General features: G+C 62.9%; 1 protein-coding gene across 9 annotated transcripts in view; it reads right to left on the reverse strand.

Annotated features, from left to right (window-relative positions):
- The window catches only part of LAMA5 (laminin subunit alpha 5), a 56,981-nt gene that overhangs the window by 8,272 nt on the left and 32,229 nt on the right, over positions 1-16,480 (reverse strand). For 7 of the 9 annotated variants that reach the window (XR_013535271.1, XR_013535270.1, XR_013535269.1 and 4 more), the window contains exons 22-54: positions 16,168-16,324; positions 15,885-16,023; positions 15,571-15,713; positions 15,167-15,273; positions 14,882-15,035; positions 14,346-14,506; positions 14,145-14,253; positions 12,601-12,698; positions 12,319-12,520; positions 12,064-12,190; positions 11,346-11,485; positions 10,715-10,830; positions 10,426-10,637; positions 9,843-10,047; positions 9,471-9,615; positions 9,142-9,282; positions 8,889-9,050; positions 8,553-8,654; positions 8,379-8,462; positions 7,026-7,256; positions 6,197-6,310; positions 5,835-5,959; positions 5,582-5,662; positions 5,265-5,479; positions 4,550-4,650; positions 4,159-4,339; positions 3,909-4,058; positions 2,780-2,931; positions 2,599-2,709; positions 1,740-1,851; positions 916-1,086; positions 550-746; positions 58-174 (exon numbers count right to left, since the gene is read on the reverse strand). Coding sequence is in view for 6 of the 9 variants with exons in the window: in XM_078372067.1 (XP_078228193.1) it covers positions 58-174; positions 550-746; positions 916-1,086; positions 1,740-1,851; positions 2,599-2,709; positions 2,780-2,931; positions 3,909-4,058; positions 4,159-4,339; positions 4,550-4,650; positions 5,265-5,479; positions 5,582-5,662; positions 5,835-5,959; positions 6,197-6,310; positions 7,026-7,256; positions 8,379-8,462; positions 8,553-8,654; positions 8,889-9,050; positions 9,142-9,282; positions 9,471-9,615; positions 9,843-10,047; positions 10,426-10,637; positions 10,715-10,830; positions 11,346-11,485; positions 12,064-12,190; positions 12,319-12,520; positions 12,601-12,698; positions 14,145-14,253; positions 14,346-14,506; positions 14,882-15,035; positions 15,167-15,273; positions 15,571-15,713; positions 15,885-16,023; positions 16,168-16,324 (4,762 nt within the window). In the remaining 3 variants the exon portion in view is untranslated. The remainder of the gene's footprint in view (positions 1-57; positions 175-549; positions 747-915; positions 1,087-1,739; positions 1,852-2,598; positions 2,710-2,779; positions 2,932-3,908; positions 4,059-4,158; positions 4,340-4,549; positions 4,651-5,264; positions 5,480-5,581; positions 5,663-5,834; positions 5,960-6,196; positions 6,311-7,025; positions 7,257-8,378; positions 8,463-8,552; positions 8,655-8,888; positions 9,051-9,141; positions 9,283-9,470; positions 9,616-9,842; positions 10,048-10,425; positions 10,638-10,714; positions 10,831-11,345; positions 11,486-12,063; positions 12,191-12,318; positions 12,521-12,600; positions 12,699-14,144; positions 14,254-14,345; positions 14,507-14,881; positions 15,036-15,166; positions 15,274-15,570; positions 15,714-15,884; positions 16,024-16,167; positions 16,325-16,480) is intronic. The other 2 variants (XM_078372065.1, XM_078372064.1) reach the window with 1 other exon arrangement.

Consider the following 16,480-nt stretch of genomic DNA (forward strand, 5'->3'; position numbering starts at 1 on the left):
CAGGCCTGGGAGGGAGCTAAGGGATGGGGTGGTGACAGGGATGGGGGCTGTACTCACCTCCTTGGCCTGGTCCAAACTGTGCAGCAATCTGAACACGCTGGCCAGGGTGTCCCTAGCTGCATTCAGAGTGGCCCTCAGGGTGGCATTGTCCTGGGACAGCTCCTGCTTCCTTTGCTGAAGGCAATGTGGGGGAGTTGGGGACAATGAGGGGCGAGAAGAGAATGTGATGGGGGTGGGGCCAGTGAGGCAGGTAAGGAGGATATAAAAAGAGTGAATATAGGGGGGAAGAGGGGAGGAGGAGGAGGGAGGATGGAATATGGAAGAGGAGGGGAGGAGAAAGGAGAAGAGGAACAGAAAGAGAGGAGGAGGGAGAAGGAAAGGAAGGAGGAGGCAGAGGAGGAAAGGGTAGGAGGGAGAGGAGGAAAGGGGGAGAAGGGGGAGGAGGAAAGGGGAAGGAGGGAGAGGAGGAAAGGGGAAGGAGGGAGAGGAGGAAAGGGGGAGGGGGAGGGGAGGCAGGAAGAGGAGCAACAACAGGTCCCAGGTCCTCACCAGGGCTTCCTCCAGGCGCTCCTGGTTGTGGCTGTTGAGCTCCTGGGCCTCCCGGGTGGCATCCACTGCCCGGTTCAAGGCTTCTCTCAGGTCCATGAGGCCAGCCTCGTGCTGGGCCAGCCAGTCCTGAGTGCGTGTGGCCAGCTCCTGGTTCTCTTCCCAGAGGCTGCGCAGCTGCTCCTGCACTCGGGCCAGCACTGTTCGGGGTAAGGGTGGTCACTCCAGCAGCCAGGGCCCTTTGTGACCCCTGCGTGGTGCCCGCCAGCTTCGTTTGCACAGTGAAGCCCACCTGGTGCCACTCCATGCTGACCTCCCCCCCCTTGAGCTCCTCTCCTCACCCCACCTGCCAGGACCAACACCACTCACATCTCTGCACTGCAGCCAACTCAGCCTCAGCAGCTAACCTCGGGGCCCCCAGGTCCCGGGCCTGCATCTCCCGGAGCAGCCGCTCCACCTCAGCCATCGTCCGGCGAAGATGCTCACCTGACGGAGCCGAGGCATTGCCCAGCCCCAGGTGGCCCATCTGGGATGTGAGCTCTGTGGGGCAGGGCTTCGTCAGAGCCTGGGCTGGCTGTATCAGTGCACCTCTGCCAACTGGCTTCCAGGCCCAAGACCACAGCCCCACCATCCTACGCAGGCCCTCGGCCCGGAACCTGAGTGCACCTGGGAGGCCCCCAGGGACCCTGAGCCAAAGGCCACGGCTGCCTGGCCTGCCCAGCCCCCACCTCCTGCAGTTCCCCAACACTGACACCAGTCTGCTCAGACAGCTCCCAAGGCCTTCTCATGCTGGTCCTGCCCCTCTCTGCCTGCCCACCCTGCTCCCAGTCCTGCTCTCTGCTGAAATAGCACTCCTGGACGACCCTCAGGGTGGGCCAGCAGGTCCTGTTAGGTCAGCTTGGGGAGCCACATCTGTCCTCAACACTGTCTCAGTTTGCATTATGGGGTCTGTGAGTGTGAACATGTAACGCATGTTTCCTGGGGAGGCTGGCGAGGGGTCAGGTGTCTCTTGGGCTGCCTGTCTGGCCACACAGCTATGCTGCCCACCTCCCAACCGTGTTCTACTCCAGAGGCGCCATCTCCCACCTAAGCACACAGACCTTGCCCGTTCCTCCAGGCCAAGCTTGGCCAGGACTCCCTCCCCTGCCCCAGGTGGCCCTCCTGGCTCTGAGCCCTGCTGGGCTGGCCCCTACCACTCAGGGTGCTGTCCACAGCCCGGATGGTTGCCAGAAGCATCTTGGCCTGGCCCAGTGTGACATCGGTGCCGGCCAGCAACCGTTCCGCCTGGTCTCGGGTCCCTGCAGCCTGTGGAGGCAGAGCCCACTAGCCCGAGCTGCTGGTGGGTGAGGGTCAGGGGTGGCAAGGGAGGGCCTGGGGTCTGGGGTGCACTGAGGGTCCCAGGGAAGAGGGAACAGGGACCTCATATCTATTTTACTATCTGATGACTTGCTGTTTATTGCTTGTTACTTAACTAATTGGTTATTATTTGCCATTTGTTAATTACTGTCAATTTAATAATAGTTACTCATTAAGATATTTGAGGCTGGGGACAGTGGCTCACACATGTAATCCCAGCACTTTGGGAGGCCGAGGCCATGTGGATCACCTGAGTTTGGGAGATTGAGACCAGCCTGACCAACATGGAGAAATCCCGTCTCTACTAAAAACACAAAAGTAGCTGGGCGTGGTGGCAGGCACCACACCTATAACCCCAGCTACTCAAGAGGCTGAGGCAGGAGAATCACTTGAACCCAAGAAGCGGAGGTTGCAGTGAGCTGACATCACACCATTGCACTCCACCCTGGGCGACGAGAGAGAAACTCCATCTCAAAAAAAAAAGATGTCTGAGTGAGATTATATGCTGTAAACAACCGCATTATGTAAACAGCAATTCACTGACGTGGCCAACCCCTACCACTCTTGAGCTTCTGTCCCCTACACGGACACCTGTGCAAAGCCTGAGGTAACATCTGCTAAACAAGGATGAGGGAAGCGCTGGCAGGGAACCCAGGTGAAAGCTGCCCGGGGCCCTGGGGATCTCGGGGCTCCTGCCTGGCCGCCCAGTCGCTGTGCGTCCTGCCTGAGGCTCTCGCTCTGCTGCTCCAGCACCTCCAGCCGATGTGCTGTCTCGTGGCGGGGGCCCAAGGGGATCCGGAGCTGGCTCTGGGGGAGGTGGAAGGTGAGGGCCTGCACTGGCCCCGGATTAGGGAGGGAAGGCCAGGACGCTCAGTACCTGCAGGTTGGTGATGGAAGCGTTCAGCCTGTGCAGACGGGTCCAGGCGGCGGAGCTGGCATTGATGCTACGCAGCTGCTGGCGGATGGCAGGGAGGAGGACGTCGGCCTGCTCCAGGTCATCCAGGAGCAGGACCACGCAGTGGTCACACACTGCAGGCAGTATGGAGTCACAGGTCAGAGTCATGGGGGCAGGGCAGGGGAGGATGACCAGCTGGGGTCCCAGGGTCATGAGGTCAGCTTAGGGACACAGGACCCATGGAGAGGTCCTAGGGTTCTGGCAGAGTCATGGGGTCAGGTAGAAGTGAGATGAGGATGAAGGGCCCGGAGTCAGCCAGGGAGACAATGAGGCCAGCACCAGGGTCACGGGGGAAGCCAGAGGAATGGCACCAGGGTGGGGTCATGAGGTCAGCATGGGGCTGGCAGAGGAGACTGCGCTGGGATGAAGACGACAAGGTTAGTGGAGGTCAAAAGCCAGCATGGGACTCCCAGGAACTGAAAGGTCATTACAGGGGTCAGGTCAGCAAGGAACTGAGTGGATACCAGTAATTCAGCACAAGGAAGGGGTGAATATACGGTGAGGTGGGGATGAGGCCCTGAGGCCAGTGGAGGGGGCGGGTCCCGTTGGTGAGGTGGGGCCAGGGCCAGTGGAGGCAAGGGGTGGGGCCAGTGGAGGGGGCGGGTCCAGTTGGTGAGGTGGGGCAGCATGTGGGTGGGGCCAGAAGGGGCTGGGCCATTGGAGGGGGCAGGGCCAGTGGAGGTAAGGGGTGGGGCCAGTGGATGGGTGGGGCCAGTGGAGGAGGTGGGGCCAGCGGGTGAGGTGAAGATGGGTGGGGCCCGTGGAGGCAGCTGGCCCAGTGGAGATGGTGGGGCCAGCAGAGGTGATGGGGCCAGCAGATGGGGTGGGGTCAGGGCGCATAGGAAGGCTAGGGACAGTAGAGGGGTGCAGCCAGCAATGGAGCCACAGCGCTCCACAGCATGGATGGAGTCGGACAGGCATGGGTCTCCACAGGGAAATGGAGGGCAGCTGGGAACACTCTGGGAGGTCGAAGTTAACACAGGTCACCAGGCAGTGTGGGGCTCAGATCCCACTCCACCCAGGTTGGGAAAGTGGGGTGTCGTAGACGCACCTTCACAGTGGATGCTGTGGCCCCCAGGCCCGCCCGGAACAGGCACCTGGTGCTGCTGGCTGCAGGTGTCGCAGCGCTCCCCGCTGAGCCCCGGGGGGCAGGTGCAGTGGCCTGTGTGAGGGTCACAGCGGCCCCCGGGGCATTGGCAGCCTGAGGTGGAAGGCTTGGGTGAGTGTGGCTGGCCTGGGACCTTGGGGCATCCCCTACCTAGAAGTCCCCACCCACCCTCCTGTGACCCTCTGGCACTCACGCCTGCAGCCCTGCTCTGGGATCCCCCAGTAGCCAGGGGCACACTCGCGGCACTGGGGTCCCCTGGTCCCTGGTTGGCAGTGGCACTGTCCACTCTGGGGGTGGCACTCGGAGCCCTCGGCGGCCGGTCCACAAGCACATGGGCGGCAGCCCACACAGCCATCGAAGCCGAAATGTCCTTCCTGTGGCACAGGTTGTGGTCACTGTCCTGCCCAGCCCTCAAGACTGTCCCAGACCAACCTGGAGGCTAGGGTTCCTGCCCATCTGGCCCCAACCACAGAGGCTTTGCTCATCAAACCCTGCCCCTCAGCTCCATCTATCACCCTCTCCCCAGGCCCCACCTCTAGTCCCAAAGCCCCACCCACCCAGCCCTGCTTAGCCCACAGCCCTACCTGACAGCGGTCACAGCGCTGCCCAGTCACGCCCACCTTGCACAGGCAGCGCCCGCTGTGGGGGTCACAGGCCTCTGTCCCACATGGGGTGCAGTCACAGCCTACAGAAGGGGTCCGTGACTGCAGCCCTAGGCCCTCTCACCCCCCAGATCCCCCCTAGGCACCCCCTCCAAGCCCTCATTTCACTCCTGCTCTGTCTGCTCCAGGCTGCCCAGACCACCCAGCTACCCACTCCCATCCCAGGCCACCTCCACCAGGCCTGAGGGACCTGTGGACTCCCCACAATGGCCTGCTCTGAAGGCCTATGTGCACTGAAGTGGTGGGGCATTGGTGGTAGTGTCTAACCAGGGGGCCTGATTGTGGGGGGAGAGGGGAATGTGATCGTGAAGTGGGGGGCCTGATCATGGGCCAGGAGTGCCTGATCATAGGGGAAAGGGCCAGATCATGGGTGGGGGCAGGACTGTGATACTGCTATGAGGTGGGTCTGATTGTGGTAGGCAGAAAGGGTGTGATGGAGAAAGGCCTGATTGTGAAGCGGCCTGATTGATCATGGCAAGGGACAAAGGGTTGACCATGAGCCCAGAGAGCCAGCTCCACCTTGTCCTGGCTGGGTCCCAGCACCGGGCACGCAGCCTACTTTTGGGGTACGCCCAGCAGGCCTCCCTCCTCCCTGTGCAGCCCTCCCAGGGCGTGGCTCTCCCAGCCCAATGCCTACGGGTGCAGTTGCTGGGCAGCAGGGCGTTGCCATAGAAGCCGGGGGCGCAGAGCTCACAGCGGGGCCCGGTGGTGTGGCGCAGGCAGCCACGGCAGGCGCCTGTCAGGGGGTCGCAGTCGCTGAAGAGCAAGTTGGGGTCACCATTGCCACTGCAGTCGCAAGGCTGGCAGGAGCTGCCCAGTACCAGCGGGTTCCCAAAGAAGCCAGGCGCACACCTGGGGGGGTGGGGAGGGACCGTCAGTGGCCTGTGGCCCCCACCCTCTCATATTCTGGGGTCAACACTCAGGCCCTGCCTGGCTGCCCCGGCCCTGGCTCACCGCTCACAGGAGGTGCCTGCGTAACCAGGTTTGCAGAGGCACTGGGTGCGGCCACCTCGCAGGAAGCAGCCCTCAGCGAAGCTGCAAAGACCAGCAGTGTCGGTCACTATGCCCCAGGTGGTGCCTCGGCCTGGGTGAGTGCACTGTGCTCAGGCTGGGCCACACGCCAGGGATTGGGGGTCCAGGCCTCTGGCGAGGGCAGTGGGGAGAGGGTGGGATGTCAGGGCTTTGCCCCTCGAGGAGGCTGGCTTACTTGTTGGAAGGCACTGACAGGGGGCAGGGGCAGCTGACACAGGGGGCGCTGGGGTCCTCCCCGCTGCTCACGAAGCCAGCTTGGCAGTGCTCGCAGTGGGGCCCTTCGGTGTTGTGCTGGCAGCCCTGGGGCAGAGTGGACAGTCGGTGCCATGGTGGATTCCCACATCCTACCCCCGAGTCTGCAGCTCCCCCCACCCTGCCTGAGACTGTGCCCAAGGTCAGACAGTGCCCTCCCTACCTGGGCAGTGCCCTTTCCCACACCTCAGCTGACCTAGAAGTGCAGCTCCTGGCTTTTCCCTGGCACACCTGACTGTGCCTTTGGTGAATGCTGCCCCCCTGGCCCCACTGGTCCCCACTCACCACACAGATGCCAGAACCAGGGAGGCAGCGGTCTGAGTGTCCATGGCACTGACATGGGATACATCGGCCCAGGAAGAGACCTTTGACATCCCGATAGAAGCCAGGGGCACATTCCTGGGGGAGTACAGGGGGCGGAGGCGGCAACAGTGATTGAAGAAAAGGGCCCCACCCTTCATGCTCATAGGTCAAACCCTCAGGGATCCTCAGGCACAAGGCACTGGGAGCCCCAGGCCCACGGAGCATGGTCACCTCTGGTCAGAGGTTGGTCAGGAACTCCTGGTCCCGGCAGGCTGGAAGGGGGCCAGCACCTGGCTGCTGTGCGAGGACACAACTCTCAAAGCCACATGGATGTCCTGGCTTGGGAACAAACCAGGCCTTGGGGCTGGGGACCACCCCTTCCAATGGGCCAGGGCCTTCTCTTTCCACTCTTTGCAGCTCTTTCTAGGAGATGTCCAACCACAAACCTCCCCATATGGAAGGAGCAAAGTTACAGCAGACAGACTAGCAGCTGGACGAATGAGCACAGGCAGATGTCAGGATGATTGGTGGGGGACATCCGGGTGACCCAGTGAGCAGGGACTGGGATGGGTGGGAAATGGGTATGGAGGATATGTTCATGGAGGGCCAGGCAGAGGGGCAGGTGGGCAGGCGGACAGGTGGCAGGGGACGGGCAGACCCATGAGTCAGCCAGCAGCATTCGCAGGGCAGGGGAAGAGAGGTGAGGAGGGTGACAGGAGGTGGAGGCAGCAAGGAAGTGGACACCAGCACGCTGGAGGGAAGGCCATGTGCAGGTGAGCTGCCTCACAGCCTGGTGTTGTCCTGACCTCACCTGGCATGAGTCTCCCCGGTAGCTGGCGGGGCACAGGCACAGCTCCACATTGGTGGCCAGGGCTCCCTGGCCTCCTGGGCTGGCCACCTCCAGTGCCACCCTGCCGAGGGAGACGGCTGAGGAGGTCTGCGAGAAGAGGGCACGAATCTGCAGCTGCTCCAGGCTGGCCAGCACCATCATGAGCTCCTCACGGGACACAGTGTTGCGAGTCTCCGTGTGCCGGAAGTTCCCCTGCAGGTCCAAGATGGCACCTCAGTGGAGCCACACCCAATAGGACAGAACAGGGAGCCTACAACAGATCTCCCCAACCCCATAGGGGATGGAGGGGCACAAAGACCACAGGGGAGGGGGAGGTACACACAGGTAGAAAAACCAGTTTCCCATGTGGCCAGCTAGCACCTAGATCCCTGCCTCACACCACACATCAAACAGCTCCAGACACCTTAAGAACTGAAATACACAAAGACAACAGCCAAGCTTCTAGAAGAAAATATAGGTGTGTACTTTCTGATCAAGTAGAGATAAATACTTTCTTAAGATGCAAAAACGCTTGTTGCCAAAGAAAAAAAGGACAAATTCAAGCCCTACCTGACAGTGGTCCAGACCTCTGACAACTATAAGACCATTCATCAAAGACAGCTCAGGCTGGCCATGGTGGCTCACACCTGTAATGCCAGTGCTTTGGGAGGCTGAGGTGGGAGGATCACCTGAAGTCAGAAGTTCAAGACCAGCCTGGCCAACACAGCTGAAATCCCAACTCTACTAAAAATACAAAACTAGCTGGGCATGGTGGTGGCTGCCTGGAGCCCCAGCTAGGCTGAGGCAGGAGAATCGATTGAACTTGGGTGGTAAAGGCTGCAGTGAGCCGAGATTGCACCACTGCACTCCATCTAGCCTGGGCAACAGAACAAGACTCTGTCTCAGAAAAACCAGCTTAAGGGAAACCAGATGAGCTGTGAACTGGGAGGAGACAGTTGCTACTCTGAAGTGTGACAGGACAGGCACCGAGAATAATAAACGGATGGAGAAAGATCCACAACTCAAAGAGAAATGGGCGAAAGACGCTAACAGGCAGTGCACAGAGGAGCAAGCCAAGGGCCCCTGCACAGCTGCTCACCCCTCAGCGATCAGGGACTCACAAAGCAGGCGGGAAGACAGCGTGAAACCCCCAGGATGACCAGAGCAGAAGACGTCTGACAATGGGTGTGTGGACTCCCCAGCCCCCGCCCTGCTTCTGCTCCTGAGCTGATTTCCACCGTGGAGAATGGGCACAGCAGACTGGTGACCCTTCCAGTCTTCCTGCCTGTGCTGAGGTCCAGGAGGGACCTGGGTGCCCAAGCCAGCTCCCCTCACCTCCACCAGCTGCAGCTGCCTGTGGTGAGCGTGGCCAGGCATGGGGTATGCTGGCTCCAGGAATGCAATGCTCATCTGGTTGCCCTGGGGAGGCACATGGGCCAGGTCAGGGTGGGCACACACCCTGGGCCACACCCACCCATCCGCCCTGTGACGTCAGCTCAGTGCCCTGACCTGCAGCACCACATCTGGCCTACTCTCCATGGGGACAAAGACATCTCCCCGCTGCCTCTCTGAGTGCAGTTCATAACGGAGGGTCCCGCCATAGGATGACACCTGGAGGTAGACAGACGGAGGTGACCTGGCCAGACCCTGGCCACAGACTCAGAGCCCAGCAGCATTGGTCTGGGCCCCCGCCAGGACTGGGCCCTGAGCTGGGCCCAGATACCTGTGCTCAGGGCCCCTCACAGAGCTCTCCTCCCTGGACAGAGCCCCACTCCCAGCTCACAGCCCTCCCAGGTATCCTGGCTACCCTCATGGTGCCTTCCCCAGACCTGATGCCCTGCTTACCCGGTCCCCTAGGTAGGAGGGCGGGGCCTGCCAGTATAGCTCGGGGAAAGTCTCGGGCACCTGCCGCAGGTCTGCGTGGAGCACCTCTGTCCCTGGCCGCCGCTCATGGGGCACCACCTGCCTGTCGGTGCTCAGCAGCACCCAGCCGTCCATGTCCATGAACTGTGGGCACACACACGTCAGAGGGACCCATCTTGTGTGCAGTCCCATGTGCGCCCTCCCTGGAAGGCACCACACCCCCCTGCAGGCCCACCTCCTGGCGGGTGTAGGCTGAGCTCCGGCAGCGCTCCGTGGCCCCAAAGCAGAAGCAGCGGGTGCAGCCTTTGGGGTTGGCAGCATCCAGGGAGAAGGTCCCAAGGCTGCACTGGTCACACCTGGGGCCCTGCACGTTCTCCTAGGGATGAGAGGACAGCGAGGGTGGTTGGCAGGTGCCAGGTGCCTGACCCCAGGTTCCCGGTACCCACTTACCCGTGGGGATGACTCTCCCAAAAGCTTCCAGGAAGCCCAAGCTGCCCAGAAAGGTGCTGTTTCAGCTGAGGAGGCTGGAGGGAGAGGCCAGATCTGGGCCCAGCCCTCATTTACCTTACAGTAGCACTGGCCGGTGACAGGGTCGCACACACCGGGCGCAGTGCCTGCGTCATGGCAGTCGCAGGGGTGGCAGCTGGGGTAGCCATGAAAGCCCGGAGAGCAGGTATCACAGCGGCGCCCGCTCACATTGGGTCTGCACCTGTGGCGGGGGCAGAGGCTGAGCCCCTCCACCCCAGGTCACTCAGGCCTAAGTAAGACCTTGTAGGCACCCCTCACCCAGGCAGCATCTCCCAGAAGTGGAGGAGAGGGCTTTGCTGCATCCAGGGAGCACAAATCGGGGCAGGGCGGGCACCAGGATCCGCTGTCAAGAGGAAATTTTGACCCTAAGGCTGCCGGGGGCTGCAGTGATCCACTCTGGGCCCTCACTTGCACTGCCCGCTGTCCGTGTCACAGGTAGGGTCTGTGAGCTCCTGGACGCCAGGTCCTGAGCAGTTACACTCCTCACATCCGACCAGGGGGTGGCAGCCGAAGGTCTGGGGCTGGCACAGCAGGCAGTCGGGAGGGATGGTGCGTGGCGGACAGATGCACTGGCCCGTGAGCTCGTCGCAGAGGCGGGCACCGCAGTCACAGGCTGTGGGTGGGCACAGGGACTGCTCACCCGTCTTCCCCAGCCTGCCCCTCTCAGAGGCCCCGAATGTAGCCCTAGGGGATGGGGCAGTGTGGTGGTGGGGAGACAAGAACACGAACCCTTGCCCCAGGCGCTGAACCTTGGACAGCTCTTGACGTGGGGCAGCTACTCAGAATCAATGTCACCATCATCGGGGATGGGGACCACCTGCTGGTCCCTGAAGCCTGTCCTGGGCCCAGGCCCACGGATGGGGCAGCAGCACTGCCCTGCCGGCTCCAGACATTCTCCTGACCTCTGTGCCCTGCTTTCTGGTCGCCCTGTCCACCTTGGGCTCTAGCACCATCTCCCCACCACTGGGCACCCTGGGACTGGGGTACTCACGCCTGCAATGGGGGAAGCCCCAGTAGCCAGTGGCACAGCGGGAGCAGTCACGGCCAATGACGTGGGCACGGCAGGGACACTGGCCCCCGAAGGGCTCACAGGTGGGACCCATGGCACCCACTTCGTGGCAGCCACACGGACGGGCTCCGTTGTTATAGAAGAGGGAGAGGGAGGCAGCAGCATTTCGGCAGAACAAGGGTGAGCTGCTGGGGCTGCATGGAGAAGCAGGTGGTGAGACCTGCTCCCGGCCCACCCCGCCCCAGACCCCACCTTGCCGGAGCCGGCCCACCTGACATGGTAGCCCTGGGCTGCGCAGTGGCTGATGAAATCATAGGACTTGTCCAGGGGCTCCTCCCGGAGGTAGCCAGAGCTGTAGGTGTTCTCAGGGACCACGAGTACATAATCCTAGGGGTGAGGCCTGGTCACCCTCACGCGGGGAAAGAGCCTACAGCGGGGAGGCCCCCAGAGGCTGGCCGGGACAGGGTCCTGCAGGCAGTTCAGGGTCCTGGTGACAGCAGCACAGCCCACTTCTAGGCCCTGGCCGCTGGGGGAGCCACTCCTAGCCAAACAGCAGCTTTGAGGGGAGTGAGATGGCAGCAGCGTGGATGAGGCCTCCTGGCGTCTCCACATCTCTGTCTACTGGCCACGCTTTCCTGCTCCCTCTCTCATAGTCCAGGCCCCACCTCCTGCAGGAAAGCCACCCTGACCAGCAGGGTGCAGGGTGCAGGGCCCAGGGCCCCTGTGGAGCCTCACAAGATGGATTGGGAGGTCTCCAGAGGCAAAAGCTGCTTTGCTGGGCACAAGGCTGGGCCTTAGCAGGCCTAGGAAAGGGCAGGCCTAGGAAAGGACAGACCCAGTCCAAGTGGTGTGACTAGTATAAGGACAGCTGGTCCCTGAGCAAGACACCAGCTTGGACTCACCAGCCAGAGCCACCGGCCCTCAGGCACGCGCACAGTCACAGTGAGCTCGCTGTGGGTCACGTCCAGCAGGACCTGGCCCTCACACACCACCAGGGTGCGGCAGCCGTAGCCATGTGGGCAAAAGCTGGCATTGGCGTGGCCTGGGCGGGGGACAAAGGCAGGGTCAGGCCCAGCCCCAACACCCTAGACTCCCAGAGGGAGGAAGAAGGCAGTGCCAGGGCAGTCAAGGAGTGTCCCCTGGCCGACGGCCACAGGCATGGGGCATGCCCATGAGGCCTGCCAGGCCCACCCCTCACATCACAGGGGCTGGCCACATATGACAGGGCAGATGTCACGTGGGGCACCTAGAGGTCAACTCTAGGTATGGGACCCCAGCTTGGCCAAGCCAGGAACCAGAACAAGCTGAGGGTCACACATGCTGCCAGCCAGCATCCTGGGGCAAGCTCTCAATTTGCTGAGTGCCATGGAGCCCGAGGGGCTTCCCAGTGCATGAGGCAGACATGGGACCCAGGCTGGCAGATCCAGGCTTTTCTGGGAAGGGGGCGGGTGGGCAGGTGGGTTGGGGCGGCGGCCTACAAGGGCAGCTAGTTTGAGAACTGACAGCAGGATAGTCACGTTGCCCGTCACTCGTAGCAGGCAGCAAAGGCCACGCTGTGGCGCAGGCTTTCCAGGCTCATCGTGTGTGGGAGCCCCTCCAGCCCCCACCCCAGATACTCACCCTGCCACACGCGACCAGCGTTGATGAGGACTTCCACAGGGAAGGTGGGGTGGGCCGGCTGGTAGCCGTGCAACAGGAAGGCATAGCGGCCCAGGCTGGGCACGTGGGTGGTGAAGACCACAGTGGCCTGTAGAGACAGGCTCCAGTGAGCAGGCTGAGCTGTGAGCCGCTGCAGCCCCCTGGACCGCCTGCCCTGGGTTGGGGCCCAGAGTCCTGCCCCGACGGTCCCATCCCTCCAGATGTTGTGGCCCTCACCTGGGGCTCACGTAGCAGGGTGGGCTCTGCATCGGGGTCCACAGCGGTAGGGGGCCGAGGCTGGGGTCTGGTTGGGGACGTGGCTGGCGTGAGGTCCTGTGCGTGGGTCAGCGGGAGGCCGGGTGGCAGCGGGAGCACCTGGCAGTCCCTGAGGACGATGGGCTGGGGCGGCTTTGGGAAGCGTGAGGGCAGACAGGCGGCACTGGTAGGAGCACCATGGGTGAGTGAGAGCTGGCCCCATCGCCAGGCCCTTGGCCACTCAGCCCATCCCAGCCCCACTACCTGCTGGGGCCAAAGGCACCGTGGCTGCTGATACAGTGCACCCGGGGCTCCACGAACTCTGGGCTGAACTCCTCCATGGGTACCAGAGTGATCCTGTGCTGCAGGCAGAGGGACAAGATGCTGCAACACCAGGGAACGGGGAGGACAGGAAGGATGGGAAGGATGGGGAGGACAGGGAGGATGGGGAGGATGGAAAGGACAGGGAGGATGGAAAAGATGGGGAGGAAAGGGAGGACAGGGAGGATGGAGAGGAAAGGGAGGACGGGGAGGATGGAAAGGACAGGGAGGATGGGGAGGATGGAAAGTGCGGGGAGGATAGGGAGGATGGAAAGGACAGGGAGGACGTGGGGATGATGGAAAGGACGGGGAGGACAGGGAGGATGGAAAGGGCAGGGAGGACAGGGAGGAAAGGGGAGGACGGGGAGGATAAGAAGGAAAGGGAGGACGAGGAGGAAAGGGGAGGATGGGGAGGACGAGGGTACAGCAGTACAGTGCGGAGTGGTCACCCAGCTCAGACCCAGGAGGGGGCAGACGAGGTGTCCCACCCAGTCCTGCTCTGTGCAGGCAGCCCCCCTGCCCCTGCTCCGGCTGCACAAACCATAGCCCTGGACCAGTGTGGGCCGGTTCCTGGGCCTGTGAGGCTCCTCCTGCGACCCTCTTCCTCCCCCTCCCCTATCCCGTCTGCCACTGTCCCCCTACCCTCATCTCGAGAGTTGCTTGGTGCCAGCAGGTGGGACAGGCCCAGCTCTCCCAAGACCTGGCGAAGGCCGTGAATGAGCCCTCCCTGCCTCCCTCCCCTGCGTGGTCAAGCCAGGCTGGCTTCTCGGAACACGGCAACCCATCCGCAGACACAACAGTGGGAGACTCGGCTGCACAGAACACAATGTGTGGCACTTCTAGAAAATTCCAGACCAGGCGCAGTGGCTCCCCAGTCTGTAATCATAGCACTTTGGCAGGCCCAAGTGGCTGGATCACCTGAGGTCGGGAGTTCAAGACCAGCCTGGCCAACATGGTGAAATCCCATCTCTACTAAAAATATAAAACATAGCCAGCCGTGGTGGCAGACGACTACAGTCCCAGGTACTTGGGAGGCTGAGGCAGGAGAATCACTTGAACCCAGGAGGCAAAGGTTGCAGTGAGCCGAGATCTCGCCACTGCATTCCAGCCTGGGCCGCAGAGCGAGACTCCATTTCAAAAACAAACAAAAAAGAAAAAGAAAAAAGATCCAGAACAGAAAACCAGCCAACAGTGTCTGTGCCAGAAGGCAGCTGCCTGGGACCTGGGGGCATCTAGGGCGGGGCCTGGGCTCCGGGAGCTGTGACTGTAGGTTCTGTCCCAAGCACACAGAACGGCTTGAGGGAACGGCAAAAGGGACTGAATCTGGAGCACTCACAGGAGGAGTTCCAGAAAAAACATGCTGGGCACGAGTCCATAGGTGCAGCCACCATGGGGACCTGGGACCTCCACTGTCCTCTCCCATCCAATGATGTTTCAAATCTTCCAAAAGAAGCTGACCCCTTGGGGTGGGGCCGAGGGGTCCTTACCAGGAAGAAGCGCGCTTGCTCGGCTATGAGCCGCACGCTGGCCTCAGAGTCCAGGTGGAAGACAGCCAGGTGGTCCTGGGAATCCCGGGCAGTGCCCCGGCACAGGGTGCTGCGGCAGGGGGGGAGGGGGGAGTGGTGGTGGTGAGCAGGTGGGGCAGCCCCAGGCACACCCTCACTCCAGCTCCTCCGGCACCCACTCACCTGTACAGGCAGGGGTGCAGGGTAAGCAGGCCCTGCTGGGGGCCCTGCTGGGGGGTGTGCACAGCCACGCCCACCTCCTGATGGGCATCCTCGTTGGCATACTCCACCACCAGGGCATAGCGGCCCGGCTGTGGCACTGCCACCTGAAGCTGGACATCCACCTGCAGGGAAAGCGGGGTGATGGGAAGCCCACCACCCCTTGCCCTTCCCACCACCCTCCCCTCCCACTCCAGTAACTCCCTGAACCCAGGGTGTGCCCTGCCCCCGCTCAGTCCCAGCCCCCCTGCCTGGACAGCTCCTGGCATGTGGTGGGGGCTGGGCTGTCTGTGGAGGCCGCAGCAGACCCCATGTACAGTTAGGCACCAAGGTCACACGTGGGAGGCGGGAGGCGGGGGGCTGGGTGCCCCGAGTAGGTACTGGGCTCCATCGCCTGAGGCAGTACCCTGCTCCTGTAACCTGCCACTGATACAGGACCCCCAACCCCCGGGCCAAGGTCCTACAGCACCCACTGCCCTGCAGGGTCCCAGGACACGCACGTCACTTCCCGTGCAGGTGACCATCGGTGGGTGTGATGGGCTGAGCTGCTCTGTGGGGCAGGGCCGGGGCAGGCTGTTGTCCTGGCGACACAGGGCCTCCAGACTCGCGGCCGAGGGGAAGCCATCCAGGGGGAGGTGTGTGTAGAGGAGGCAGCTGGGGGGACAGAGGCTGTGGTCAGCCCCAGGTCAGCTCAAGTCCCCAGAGCCAGCCTAGGTGGGGGAAAGCTAGGCACAGCGGGGGTCCAGGCAGCCCCCCCCCCGTCCCGCCGCCTGCATGGCTCTCACTTGTCCCCGGACTGCTGGGCAGGGGGCCGGTACGTGCAGGCCTCAGTCACCCGCAGCTGCAGGAGCGCTGCCTCGTAGTACGAACTGGGCAACAGAACCAGGTAGTCCTGCAGGGTGGAGGTGGAGGTGGAGGTGGTGCTGAAAGTGGACAGGCCTCACCTCCCAACCCTGCCCCCAAGTCCCCCGACCCAGCCCCCAGCCCCCCTACCCTGCCCCCAGCCCCCCTACCCTGCCCCCAACCCCCCTACCCTGCCCCCAACCTCTGACCCTGCCCCCCACGGCCCTGCCCCTGCCCCCAGGCCCCCAACCCTACCCCCAGGTCCCCAACCCTACCCCAGGCCCCCCGGCCCTGCCCCCAGGCCCCCTGACCCTGCCCCCAGCCTGCACTCCGGCCCTCGCCTCACCAGGAGCACCCCTTCGGCCTCCACTATCAGGGCCCAGGTGCCAGGGTTCAGCACAAAGGGGTCTCCAAAGCCCCTCTGGGGCACGGTGATGAAGGCAGGTTCCGTGCTGGGTGGGAAGTCCATGGGCTGGCTCTGTGCTGTGCCTGGGGAGGTAGGGTGTGAGACTCCTGAGCCCAGCCCTTTGGGACACCCCCAAGGCTGCATGCCCTACAGGGTGGGGGACAGGTCAGTCCTACCACCCACATGACCCAGAGGAGAGTGAAGGGGTTTGGGGGTGGGCAGGGCAGGAGGTTCGGCCCAGGGACCCCACTCACAGTTGGTGCAGGCGGCCGACCTGCCCTCCTCTTGCACAGAGACCCGCCCACTCACACTCGTGGGCCCCCGGTTGACATATCGGAAGACGAGCCAGAAAACATCAGGGGAGGTCAGGTTCAGCCTGGCCACGATCCGGGGCTGGGTGTCCAAGAAGCGTCAGGTCACTCTCCCTGGCCACTGCCAGCCTGAGGCCTGGGCCCTCGAGGGGCCTACCACCCCTTCCTGCCAGCCACACCTGGCTCCACTTCCATGCTGAGCCTGGGTGGGGAGCACGGCACCCACCTGGACGGGAGCCATCTGTGCGTAGCCCCTCCAGCTGAAATTCTCGAACTCGAGGGGGTTAAAGGCAAAGCGCACGGCATGGCCCTTGGGCGTGGCAGCCTCCTCCAGCTCCAGGCGCAGGTGGTGCAGGTCCGGGAGGTAGTGGTCCCTTGCAGGCCTGGCCACGGCAGGGGCTGGTCAGGTGCAGCCCAACCATCCTGCCTGGCCCTGCACAGAGGCCCCGGATCCCCAGGGAGGGTGAGGCCTGATGTGAGCCCATGGTGAGAGAGTCCCGGAGGACAAGCTGCCTGCCCTGCCCCCTCCATCCAGTGGG

The sequence above is a fragment of the Callithrix jacchus genome, chromosome 5 (assembly GCF_049354715.1).
Source record: "Callithrix jacchus isolate 240 chromosome 5, calJac240_pri, whole genome shotgun sequence".
Lineage (NCBI taxonomy): Eukaryota > Metazoa > Chordata > Mammalia > Primates > Cebidae > Callithrix > Callithrix jacchus.